General features: G+C 42.9%; 1 protein-coding gene across 1 annotated transcript in view; it reads right to left on the bottom strand.

Moving 5' to 3' along the window:
- Positions 1–6460: 6460 nt before the first annotated feature.
- The window catches only part of ALK (ALK receptor tyrosine kinase), a 728753-nt gene continuing 721743 nt past the window's right edge, over positions 6461–13470 (bottom strand). The window contains exons 28-30 of the mRNA XM_060027602.1: positions 9809–9943; positions 9035–9125; positions 6461–7148 (exon numbers count right to left, since the gene is read on the bottom strand). Of these exons, the coding sequence (XP_059883585.1) occupies positions 6465–7148; positions 9035–9125; positions 9809–9943 (910 nt within the window). The 3' untranslated portion in view covers positions 6461–6464. The remainder of the gene's footprint in view (positions 7149–9034; positions 9126–9808; positions 9944–13470) is intronic.

Genomic DNA, 13470 nt, shown 5'->3' with positions numbered 1-13470 from the left:
CCCTAAATGAACCCAGATGTCAAGTTTGTTGCTCCTGTAGATACGCAGGTCCTTACACTCAGGCACATCTTGTACGCCTCTGTCCTCGGAGGAACTGGTCTTAGGATTGGATGTTTAGTCGGAGTTGTTTGAATTGGATAGATGAAATTAAATAGGGAGTATCAGGAAGCTACTTGCGCTGAACTGAATTTGAATTTGAAGCATTCCTAAAGTTTAGGAAGTTTAAATATCCAGATGCTGTGTTCTCCTTGACCTGTGTTGATCTCAGAGGTTAAGTTCTTTCACCTCCAGCCTGATAGAGGTGTTACTCAAAGTACCCTTACCTTCTTGAAGACTGGACTAACTATTTTTCACATAACAAATCAAATCAGACTGACATGGAAATGAATCATGTTAAAATTACATGCACAGCTTCAAGCCGTTCTTTTTATTCTTTCTCTAATACGACTTCCGAGATTCAGCTTACATCTCAGTCAACAGTGTTGTTGATGACACTGGCTGTCCCTGACAGTTCTTGTTATGAAGGATAGGTGTTACTACACAATATCTTTGGGAAAAATCCTAAAATGGATTTTAAAATGAATTTTAATAGTCATAAAAGTCCCAATTGGTGACAGGGGAAAGTAGATTTTGTATTATACACAATAGAGAAGAGGATTAAAGTGAAAGTTTTCAGTCTCCTTTATTGAACCTGCCAGTAAAAATGGATTTCTAATAAGAATTCCAGTAGATTATATGTATCAGTTTAAAATGTTGTGATTTTTCTCAAGCAATCTTTTCTCTTTCTTGAAGGGACTAGGTCTTAGGGAAGTAAGAAATAGCATGAGATTTCTTGAGGTCTCACTTCACACTCCTTGGCGTGTGACAGAGGAGAATTCAGTGTCATGTTCTGCTTTAGTTTCTTTTATAAAACATCACCGGCTGCTAACTGGTACATACATGAGGAAAAAGAATTTGTCTTTAATCTTACTTTCCTTCTTACTGAGAACTGTGAACTACCACATAAATATAATTTTGAAATAATGCAAAAATATTTAAACTGGTTTTTCTCCCCTCAACTGTTAGATGCGCTAAAATGTAGACAGTTGCCTGCAGTTGTCACAATCTTCTCTTGGTCTTTTGCTGGGGCATTTGAGTTGGCTGTCTTTTGGGGATTCCCTACTACTAGATCCACTACAACGCTATATAATTCGGAACAGGTTTCCAAAAATTGCCCTCCAGTGGCAGTGGGTGTCTCCACAAACCCGAAAAGAGGGATTCTCTCCAATCCAATGGTGACTGGGAGAGAAGACTCCTGTCATTAGTGAATTCCTCATCATCATGGTTCCATGGTGCTTGTTCAGAGATGCCTGACTCCACACACACTGCCTGGTCGCGAACGTGTGGCCTGTCCTGGGCTTTGTTACTCTGGGAATGAGCACTGACAGCAAGTGCGTCAGATCTGTCATCGAGTATTAGGTGTGGTTAAAGATAACGCTTCAAGTGATAAGTTGCATGATTTTACTTTGCTAATAAGGTGGCCACTGTGGCAAATGTAATAGAGAGTAAGTGGTGCCGTGGTGAGCGTGAAGGTCGCTAAACAGACGTGATTCTCACAGTCCTGCGTCAGCTTTGCTTCTTTCAGGAAACCACCCCAGACAGCAACTTCATTTTGCCATGTTAATGATTTTGTGATTTGTTACAGAGATCTTTGAATAGAACAATAAACAGAGAGCTGATGCTAAACTTCTTTCTGGTCTGCTTTTGTATAAAGGTTAAATATAATTTGGCTCACTGGGATTGTGCACTGAATTAATTGGCTTTAGCCTCGGAATGAATTAAGGGTCTCTCACACACACACACACACACGCACGTGCGCACGCACACACTGGTCATGTCCTACCAACTGTGGGCCAGGTGTTGGGATTTACCTTACACAGAGGTGAAGTCTTACAGAATCATAGACTTCAGAATCAAAGGAAGGGGGCCTCTGAGACCAAACTGCTCATGTTTTTAAATGAGAAAGTGAGAGTTTAACTTGCTCGGGTCATGTAGGTAGGTAATTGCTGTCTAACACCTACGCCCTTAACTCCTGCTCGGTCTGCCTGCTGTTTCTCAAATAATTGATGAGCGCTAAACCATGCAACATATCATAACCATCTGAGGTTTTAACAGTCTGATAGTCATCTATACTGGCAAATAACCTCTCAAGATGTCAACGCTCTAGGGAGCGTTAATCTACTAGTTGCTAAGGCTTAGTGAGTTCATTTAGTAAGACTGCCTTTCAGCTAACACCGGCTGAAAAGCACCTACCCAACGAGCCTTTTAGTGATGGCGGGATAACTAATTGTGAGCAATTGCTTTCAAGGAGGCAGTAGGCCTTAGCAGATGAACGGAGTGGGGCAACCGCTGGAGCACATGTCAAGCAGAAGGATCTGAGGAATGGACGGCGGACGGCGCCGCAGGCAGACCCGGGACCTGCGGTTCTCCTACCCTGGTGGTGCCGTCTTTACGTGGAAGGGTTACACGCTTGTTTACATCTCCTGAACAGCCGAAGAGGGGAGAGACGTCGCTCTGGTGCTGTGGTTAGTGTCCGTGTTCCTCCCTGCCCCCCAACTCCATGCCATATTCTTTTGTTGCACTGAGCTTTCCAAATGTTTTAAAGCTGTTAAGCTAGGGCTAAAAATAGCTTTGTACTTGAGTGGTGCATTAGAACTTAAACACACCTACTGAGGATACCAAATCAAAACAATCTGAATAGAAGCCTTACCAGTTGTTCTTGATAATTATCTTTTATTTTAGGGCATCCTGTGGAGGATTATGGGAATGCTGGTTTTCGTTTTGTATGTTCACACAACAGCATAGGGAGCCATCTGCTGCAATGAAATTAGCAAAGTCAAGTTGTATGTTCTTGGGGGACCCATTTAAAAAGTCATTAGCTAAAGACAGATTGACAACACACTTCATACATTTTATGAATCTTGTCATAGGAAGTCTGTTATTCAGAGTAGTCTAAATTCATAAGCGTCATGTTTTAGGTCTACAAAGCTCATGTGAATTTTAATCCTACTATTACTGGAGAAAAATCTAGCAAAATAGCCTGATCCCTTAGAATTTCTTAGTGCTGTGCCACGTGGATTTGGATGCAAAAGCCTCACATTTTATGGGCTGAAGTTAATCTGTGGTTACATAATATCTTACAGCTGTAGCGCTTACCAAGCACTACATGGAGAGGCCAGAAAATTTTTAAAAAGAATTCATCCAATGGGTTAAATATCTTCCTTTGATGCTTATTTTTTAACACTAAGTGTGGTAGAGAGTCTTCACATTCTTCTTTTGCCCTGAAAGCCCTTGGTTCTGGTAGGGTTCTTGCTACCGTCATTAAATAAGTGACAGGCAAAGCCAACATGGCACAGAAGGGGAGCCGGGAGGGCCAGACGGGGGTGGTGGGGAGGGCAGGTGTGTAGAGACACACGCTGGCTGTTGAAATTCTCCCCACACCCAACCCAAATCACTTGGGAATTCAAGAGGCATGAGAGGGAGTGCTTGTGCTTTCACACAATTTATAATCTTCCTGAGGGGCAGTGAGAAAGGGAAGTTATTGTCCTTATTTTGTACAATATATGGAGACGTTGAGGTATTGACAGGTCTGATAAGCCATGGAGAGCCAGGACTCACATCCTAACGGGCTAGAGAATCTGGTCTTTCAACTACTAAGTATACCTTACTCTTTCTAAAACATGAAGTTCATTCCTGCTATGTTGATTGGCTGTCATTTTGAGGTGCCACGTATGGATAAACTGGTCATTCCTCACAGATTGCTGATTTCCCAATGGAACGATTGTGAACTCTGATGAGCTTCTTTCTAGACATGGAATAAGAATAATTATACTAGCTTATGGTTTAATTCCCATAACATCTACAGACTTTTAATTGTGCCTGTTCATGTTCTGGGTGGGACTTTGCATCATAACTAATAAATATGTGAGTCCACAGCATCTGTACAAATTGCTGGAGCCATATGGCTGGAGCAATATTGAGTGTACAACAGTCCAGATTAATACCGTGCCAATACCTGGGCTTACAGTGAGTTAAATAAAACATCTTGAGGACGTTATATCTCAGTGTGGAGTTGTTTATTTTCCACGTATACAAGCTTTTAAGATTGGACTCTCATTTACACGAAAATTGATACCAATAAAGATGATTGGAGAGAATCAACAAATCAATCTCAGTGGTAGTAAGGCACAACCTGAAAATGTAATGGATCTGTAGTTTTTAAGAAGAGAAAGGGCTAAGATGTTTTTCCTTGTTAATGAAAGAGTTGGCTATTTAACCACGTAACATGCTCCCTGTTTCACTGGCTACTGGTGTTACAAATATAAAATGAAATTGTTCTTCTCAGTTTTGACAGCTCTCTGTCATCCTTTGAGGAGAGTGTTTTTCAAAGTGTGATTCTTGCACCCCTTCAGGTGGTTTACAAATTAGACTAATGTTTATATAATTAGACTTGACTTCGCACCAGGCATGAGCTAAAACTTTATTGATAACAGGTATTTAGAGATGAGTTCATGGATGGTTCATCTTCATGTGTGTCTGATGAAAATATTTTTGGCAGTTAAAGGAAAAGTGGTGTCCAGGGTGTCAGTGCTTCTAGAGATGTGCAGAACTACTGACGAGGGCAAGGCTCTGCCATGGGAGGAATCAACACTCACTGGTCTAGTGTTGGCTTAGAACAGAGTGGCTTTCCCACAACCAGAGTGAGACTTTTTGTTTTCTTTTTTTTTTTGCAGTACGTGGGCCTCTCACCGTTGTGGCCTCTCCAGCCGTGGAGCACAGGCTCCGGACGCGCAGGCTCAGCGGCCACGGCCCATGGGCCCAGCCGCTCCATGGCACGTGGGATCCTCCCAGACCGGGGCACAAACCCACGTCCCCTGCATCGGCAGGCGGACTCTCAACCACTGCGCCACCAGGGAAGCCCCAGAGTGAGACTTTTGATGTAGGTGAACTTAAGAAGGTAGGAGAAAAGGTAGATAAACACTGTCCTTTCGCTTGGGAATGCTTAGTGCCTAACAAGCGATAAAAGATGCTTTCCTCCCAAAGTGATGTTTTGGCACAGCTACCACCAGAAAAGAAACTGGGCAGGAGAACGAAGGGGAGCAGAAAGAAAGAATGAGATAAAGCATCACTGCATATGTACATGTGTAAGGTTTAAGAGATTCCCAACTCCTTTGCATGGAGATAAATTTCATCCGCGAAAACCAAGTTCAGAACTCCCATCCTAATGTGTCACTGCCAACCTCAGCACTCCAAGTGTTCCTTAGTTCCTTTACTCATTGCCACCCAGAGAAAAAATTCTCTTTTACCCTGTAGTTGACAGGTATACAGATTATGCTCTGTGTATTTCAGCAAATTTGTGTTTCCGTGTATGCTAGGATCACATGATTAAGGGAGCGAAAACTCGGGTGAAGCCCGAGGAAGGAAGGATCGATACTGCATTCGTACCTCTTCTTAGGACCGTCGGAGGGCCTGCTACTCCAATGATCCACCACTAGTAGTAGAAACTTCAACTTGGGAAGCTTCGTGATTGAAACTGTTGGAAGGTTTGACACTAATGCCCATGAGTGGATATGTTTCTCTGCTTCCATGTATCACTGCTGCTTAAATTTTTTCTTTTTAAATCATCGGAGTTTATTTTCGTGGAAAGTCTTAAAATAAGTAATTAATAATTTAAATCTTGAGTTTTCAACCCAGTAGGAAACCTCACACTCAGTTGTTCACTTTTAGTAGGAGGGTTCTCTTAAGGCATGAGGTATATTAATTGGATGTTGGAATCTCTCGATCTGTACCCGTGTTTTGTCATCTCAAAGCACTTTGAGTGTTTGCATTTCATTTAGATGAGTGTATACACATTTTCTCTCTACTACCGTAACTATTTACCACATTTTTACGATCGTCGATGAATCACCACAACTGAAAACATCCAAACGTCATCCACAGTGACGTTTCAGCGAGTTGTCTATGATTTTTCTTTTCCAAGTAAAGAATGTCTTTCCCCGCGCTGACTCACCGCAGAGAACTCCCTTATTTCTGTTCCCTCTGTCCTCAAGTGGTCCATGCCCACATCAACAAGGTAAGGGAACATCTATGACTCCAACTAGGAAACACATGAGCGCTAGTTCTGCGTGCGTGGAGGCGGAGCGCACAGGATTGGAAAGAAACAGGGAGAGGTGGACACCAGCCGTGCGTCAAAACCCTGCGCAGCCCCGTTCGGGACTCGTGTTTATCATTCGTCTTTATGAGATTTTCTCCTCTTGAAAGAACAGGATGAACCCGTGCTCAAAACCTCTTGAAGCAGTTTGAAAATACAGCTTGTGATGTGCCACTTCAAAACAAGTTGGCACAGAATGAAAAGTGACGTTTGCTCTGGGGCTTGCGGAGGGCCCGTTACCTGGCGCACGCCGCCCTCGGGCTGCGGCTCGGGCTCAGGGCGCAGGCTGGCTCTTGGCCGCGGGGTCCTCGTAGCGGCCCGGGCCCGGGGCGGCGGCCTCCGGGGGGAAGCCCTGCTGCTGGTAGCCGTAGTGGACGGTGCCGCACGGGAAGTGGCGCAGCCTGAACAGGGGCACGTCCCTCAGGCTGGTGGTCAGCGAGGACGGCTCGAGGAGCAGAGAGGTGCCTGGACGGTGGCCGGCGGCCGCGGGAGGCGGGATGGCACGGCCGCCCTCGCCGCCCGGGTTCCCCCTCTCGCGCTGCTCCTTCTTCGCCGGAGGATTGCTCTTTTTGGTGGGTTTCTCTGTAAACCAGGAGCCGTAAGTTGGGTTCCATAGGCTGGTGGGCTTGTTTCTGGACCCCTGGACTTGGTGCAGCTCCGAGGGCGGGTTGGACTGAGAGAATGCCATGTTAACGTGTCCCCCCTTCACGGCCAGCGCCCTGGCGCCTCGGGCAGAGGCCTCTGCGGCCACGGGCTTCTTGCCGGCTTTGCCCGAGGAGGTGGAAGGCAGAGCCGTGCGGGCGGCTGGCTCGCGGCCCTCCTCCCGCTTGGCCTGGGGAGCGGAGACCAGCAGAGGAGGGATTCCCTCAGGGTCCTTGGGCCTCATGGGCACCTTCTCTTCCTCTTCCACGAGGGGCCCGTATTCTATGGGCAAAGCAGTGTTGATCACATCTGGGTCCTACAGGTGGGAGAAATGGACAGACGGAAACTTTGAACCACAGGCCAAACATGTTGGATCTGGAAGCTCCCTTAGCGCGGATGTCATCCGAACTTATTTTACAGATGAAGAGACTATTCAGTGTTCATTGGGAATCTGCTAATTTATAAGCACGGGGGAATAAGAAACGGGAAATCATCCTCATCTTTGGAGAGCTTGGTGGATAAGTACCATTACGGAAGTGCCTGCAGGGTGCTGGGAGAGGGTGCCGGGAAGTGGCCCACTGCCAGGGCAGGGGAGAGGGGTCAGGAAAGACTTCGCAGAGACCACCTTTGGGCAAATCTTACAGATTAATGGATTTAAAAGATTGTAAATTACTTTTAAAAATGATTCCTTTCAACTAAAAAGTCTATGTGTTTGACTTCAAGTGTGTGTGTGTTTGTGTGTGTGTTGGGGGCAAGGGGAGGGTAGGAGAGGAGAGAGACACTATGTGGGCTTAACAGGTTAACCTCTAGTTCTCGTCTTTCCATTTCCATCATGTTTGGATGGGCTACACTTGATTATAACATTTCTGGGTGTAGTCATCGTATCATTACACGGGCCAATATCACAATGCAGTGGTTCTTTAACTAGTTTGTATCTGATGAAACCCAGGAAATACTGAAGTGCTACAAGGAAAACCGTTTACAAAATCAGCTCTGTGCTAGATCATTTTTACAGCAACAGACTAATACAGAAAAGCGGAAGGCAGTTGCCAGAGATTTGAGGAAAATCTGTGGTAGAAAGCTTAAAGTTGCAGAAACTTGATTCTGTAATATTTTATGCAAATTGGAAAAACCATTACTTCGGTTTAACAGAAAAACATATAGGTCCAGTATTCATCAGTAAAGAGTTTAAGAGTAAAAAACAACTACCTTCTAATTCTCTCTGCTTTAGTCTTAATTCCTTCCCTATTAATCATTAATCTCTATAGTGAGTCATTCAAAATATGCTTGTACAGAGTTCCTTGCTTTTAAGAGGGATCTTAGGTACTTTGGAGAAGAAAATTACTCCAAAGTATATATACTTAAGTGGATGTATTCCATTAATATTACAACATAATAACCTAAAAGCCACTGAACGTAAAGTTCTCTGAAAGAACCCCGAATAACTTGAAGTCTGTGTAGATAAATGCCTTCCGAGCCCAAAGGACCCGAAAAGATGGAATCATGAGGACAGGAAATGACTACAGTGTGAAAATGGGTATGTCTATTGTCACAGCTAAGATGAGAGGGAGTTTAGAGAGGTAGTGGCTTATTGTCTGACTTCTAAAATGTTCTCCAGAATTAGATATCCTGACGGAATGAGGGGCAAGAGAGGGAAAGAAAGCACATACAGCGGAGAGGAGGTAAGTGTTGGCCTGAAAGTGGTGCGAGTGGTGCAGAAGGAGGGGCCGCCCTGAAGGAGAGGAGGACACGGCTCCACTGAGGACGGCGCAGGTGCAGAGACGAGGGAAACGGAGGGGGCGGGGGTTCTCACTTGATGGCCTCCTCTCTTGAGGAGGTAGGAGGCATAGTCGTCTGCAGAAATGGTATCCCATTTCTATCAAAAGAGGAAAAACTTAGTCCTTACTGATGGAAATGGGAGCGGGATTTGCGTAGGGACGAGCGGGATGGAGGGGAAGCTGTGTGGCTTGGACAAAACCTCTCCAAGCCTCAGCTCCTCTTAAGTGGCAGCGACTAGTATTTGTCTACAAAACAGGCAAACTGAGCTACTACTCATTTTACTTTATAGATAATTAACATTCGTCCTCATGATCATAACTCATGTTTCCTGGCTGGTGTAACTGTTATTTCCCATTTTGGTATTTGCCATCTGCAAGACTTTTCCATATAAACGCTGGCCAAGGGGGGCGGAAATGTTTATACCTGGGTGCAGTATTCAATCCTCTCCAAAATTATGGCAAAGTTGGGCCTGTCTTCAGGCTGATGTTGCCAGCACTGGGTCATTATCCGGTATCTAAAATAAGAACAAGCACATTAATTAGAATCAAGAGAAACAGGATGAAAAATACGTTTTTTCCCCCAGCACTTTTCTAAATGGGACTGGAATGGTACTGTCTTCGAGGGTGGGGACTCATCTTGTCCCGTGTTGGCACATGTTGCCCTCTGCTGATGGGCAGAGTGTGAAGGTGTATATAACATAGGGCTCGTGAACATGGACATCCTGGTGTTTACGTTACATATGTCTCCTCTCGTTCCATTCCTGAATTAAAGTCAGCTCTGGGACAGAATATTCTATTTCCCATCTGCCTTGTTTGTGGGAACGAGGGATGCCAGACAGGACAGCAGAAAACGCAGGGAATAGAAACACTTAAAGGAGACTCAAGACCCATGGTGCAGGGCGGCAGGGGCGGAGTCTGGGACACAGATTCCTAGGAGGTGCTTGAGGCGTGTGAGCCTGGTGAGGCCACAGCCTCCATCCAGACGACGGATACCTTTTCAGGTGTGACATTATTGCTTTCACGGGGCTGGAAGACTAACCCATTGAAGCCACAGACATAGTCCTCTCTTGGGGCATATTAAATGAGGTCAGCCGTCTGGTTCCTTATTTTAAAACAAAAAAGCATATGTGGCTGCAGATATTCCTTGAAAAGGAAAACTGTGCTTAGTAACTTGTAGAAATTCCTAAAAGAGTCGTACACAGGCCCGGGGCAGTTCTTAGGTGGGTCCATCCGTCCTCCACTGGTGACAAACTCCAGAACCTCCTGGTTGCTTTTGCTAGGGTACGGCATGTATCCAAGAGAGAAGATTTCCCACAGAAGCACTCCGAAGGACCTGCGCACAGGACGGGAGATGTGGATACGGGTACACACACAGACACAGGCACTGACACACACACGTGTACACATACACACTCGGACACACACATAAATACACAGACGCACATACATATCATATACACAGGGTCATAAACACATACACAGACACACATACATAGACACACACAGACGTACACAATGTAAAATTTTAATTTTTTAAATTTCACATTTTTTCCACAATAAAGAACTCTTCATATGGAGAAAAAGAAAAGAATGAGAAAGTAGTCACATGTGAAGCTCCATAAAAACATAACCAGCATGTTATTTTTTTTTGTTCACGTTTCTGTGCTTAGATTTTTTTTATATAATTGCTGTGATTTTTTTTTTGCAAATTCCATTATAGCATAAACATTCTGCATGCTAATACCAACATTTTTATAAATAGAATTTGACATGGCTGTAGAGTGTTCCACTGAGTAGCTGTGCCACAATTTGCTGTATCATTTCCATACTGTTTTACATTTTTAAAATATTTAAAAATACTGTGCTGAACATCTTTATACATTTTTAAAAGGATAATTTCCTTAGGATAAATTTCCTGAATTTAGAATTAGGATAATCTAGTAAAATCTAGGATAATTTTAAAGGAATTACTAGGTCAAAATAATATGAACACTGAAACCTTCGTTACCCATATTGTCCATTTGACTTCCCAAGGGGTCACTCTGACCATCAGCCAGCATTGTGCATCAGGCACTCCCACCAACACTGAGAACTTCTGCTGATTTTTAAGGTAAAAAATGGTAGAATATTTTAAATTATGTTCATTGACTTGATAATTAACACGGTTGAGTGTGTGTGTTAATTCATTTTTTTCTCCTATGAATGGTTCATATTTAACCACATATTGTCCATTTTAAACCACATATTGTTTTGGTATCGATCAGTTTTTTGATTTATAGACAAACTTGATATATCAAAGATGTTAACCTTTTATCCACAATTCAAATAACTTCTATTAGTTGCTTTCTAATTCTCCTTTTTAGCATGCCAAAGGTTTTTATTTTTAGGTAGTCAAATCTATTTAAAATTTTTTTTGTGATCTCCTCCATCTGTTTTATAGATTCTATAGTCCTCTCTTTACCAGCAATTAGATGAATATTTGCTATTTTCTTCCAGTTGTATTTGTTTTTTTCTCTCTTCCCAAATCCAGTCGGAATTGAGTTTGGTGTATAGTGTGAGGTAAGGATGTCACTTTATTAGCTCTTCTAAAACCACTTTTCGAACAATACATATTCCTAAAATAATTTTCTCTTCAACTATTGACTTGTGAGTAAAACAGGTCTGTTCCAGGCTATCTATTCACTTCATCGATTTGCCTCCTTCTTGCACTGATACTACTCTCTTTTACTTTTTGTGTATTTATGTTTTAATATCTGGTAGGGCATTTTCCCCTTATTTCTCTCTTTTTAAAGAAATGTATTTGATTTCTCATTTATTTGCTTTAAATGAACTTTATAATGATTTTTATCATGTTCCAAAATCATCTGCTTTGATATTTTGACTAAAACTTTTATTTTAAAACTTTAATTTCATAATTAGCTTTTTGACCAAAAAAAGAGCCTATTTTAATTTTTGTGTCTGGTTGTAGTTTTCTGATGTTAATAAATATTACCTCAAAAATTGTAAAGAACTATAGTTCCTCCATCTCCTAAGGAACACAAAGTACTTTTTATTGACATAATTTAGGTGAAATTTCAAAGGTTCTTGTGAGGAGAATTGGGCAAAGATATTTTCCATATATTTTAGGTGAGAAGGCTGAAGCAGAGGTTATTATACAGCTAATTCAAGACAGACTGGAATACATTATTAGATCTCTTAATTCTACTACCTACAGATTGCCTGGTGCATATATTATTCCTCTCTGTTTGGTGGTCTTCCCCCAAGGCAAAACAAAATAAGCAAAATCATGGATGAAACTGGCAGCAGGGCTTAAAGAATTCCAGCGATATGTTTTCTGCTTGTCTAGATAGACAGCTAGGGAGATAGATTGCAGTATCCTTTGAGAGAACCACTGTATAGACTGAAAATCGGTGTTTATTTTCTTACTTTAGAGTTCAAGGGAGCAAGAAGTCATGCTGTTTATAGAACGTGGATAATTTCAGGTAAGTAGTGTTGTCAGATTTAGCAGATAACCAGACAGGACACTCAGTAACATCTGAATTCCAGTTAAACAAGAAATACTTTATAGTATTAGTGTATCCCAAACACTGCATGGGACATACTTATACCAAAACATTATTCACTGTTCATCTGAAATTCCATTTTAACTGGCCATTTTGTATTTTATCTAGCAATCCTACAGATAAGGTAAATCTATATTTTGTATGCCAAATGGTTCTTTAATCACCTATAAGCTGAACCTGTCCTAAATAGGAACTACAAGGTCCAAAGCTTTGCACCAAAGCATTCAAAATCAAACAGAAACAAATATAAGAAAAAAATCCCACTCTGTTTCTCCTGGTATTGAACTTGCTCTGCCTGAAATTATAGAAATAGCTTAAGTGATTGCTGATGAAATTATTTTAAAAATTTGAATCAATGAATATAATCTGATGAAAAATTTAAAGTCACAACTGTGCTATGTTTATCACCTTTTAAAGCTAAACTTTATTTTCCTTTATTCATAACTTGAAGTTGGAAGATTGTCTCCAATTTTGTCTCCGTGTTCACACTTTGCCTGCCCCTTCCATCTGAACCACCACTGGCCCCAATTATGGTAGAGGGTGGGGCGCACTTTTAGGAAAAATGGGAACCCCAAAGTTACTGTATCGCATTTAAATCTCCAGCTGATTCCATCCACAGTTCGCTGCAGTTCTCTGAGCTTCAAATTCATGTACCGCCATCTCCACCGGCCTATTTTAATAGACAACTCAGGCTTGACATGTTCCAACGAGCTCTTTCTGCACCCAAACCCTCTCCTCCTCCAGTCTTTCCAGCTCGGCAGTACCACTGTCCAGCTGTCTGCTCAAGCAGCAAACCTAGGAATCGTCCTTGATCTCACTCTTCCCCACACCTTCCACTCCACATCCAACTTAGCACAGTCTTGTTGACTACTCTCAAGACAGAGCTTGAAACTGACCACGGCCAATGGCTTCCACTGCCGCCACTAGGTCTAGCCCCTCTCATCTCTTATCTAGAAATAAGCAGTGTTCGCCTAACTGGCTTCTCATCTTCACCTGCCCCACTCCAGTCTATTTTCAATGGAAGCCAGAGTGATATACATATATATATATATATATATATATTTTGTGTGTGTGTGTGTGTGTGTGTGTGTGTTACGTGGGCCTCTCACTGTTGTGGCCTCTCCCGTTGTGGAGCACAGGCTACGGACGCGCAGGCTCGGCGGCCATGGCTCATGGGCCCAGCCGCTCCGCGGCATGTGGGATCTTCCTGGACCGGGGCACGAACCCGTGTCCCCTGCATCGGCAGGCGGACTCTCAACCACTGTGCCATTCATCTCTGATCTGTGTTTTTTTTTTT

Source organism: Delphinus delphis, chromosome 12 (genome assembly GCF_949987515.2).
Source record: "Delphinus delphis chromosome 12, mDelDel1.2, whole genome shotgun sequence".
In the NCBI taxonomy this organism is placed as follows: domain Eukaryota; kingdom Metazoa; phylum Chordata; class Mammalia; order Artiodactyla; family Delphinidae; genus Delphinus; species Delphinus delphis.
Note: the sequence above shows the minus strand (reverse complement) of the source record. Positions and strands in the feature narration are given on the sequence as shown.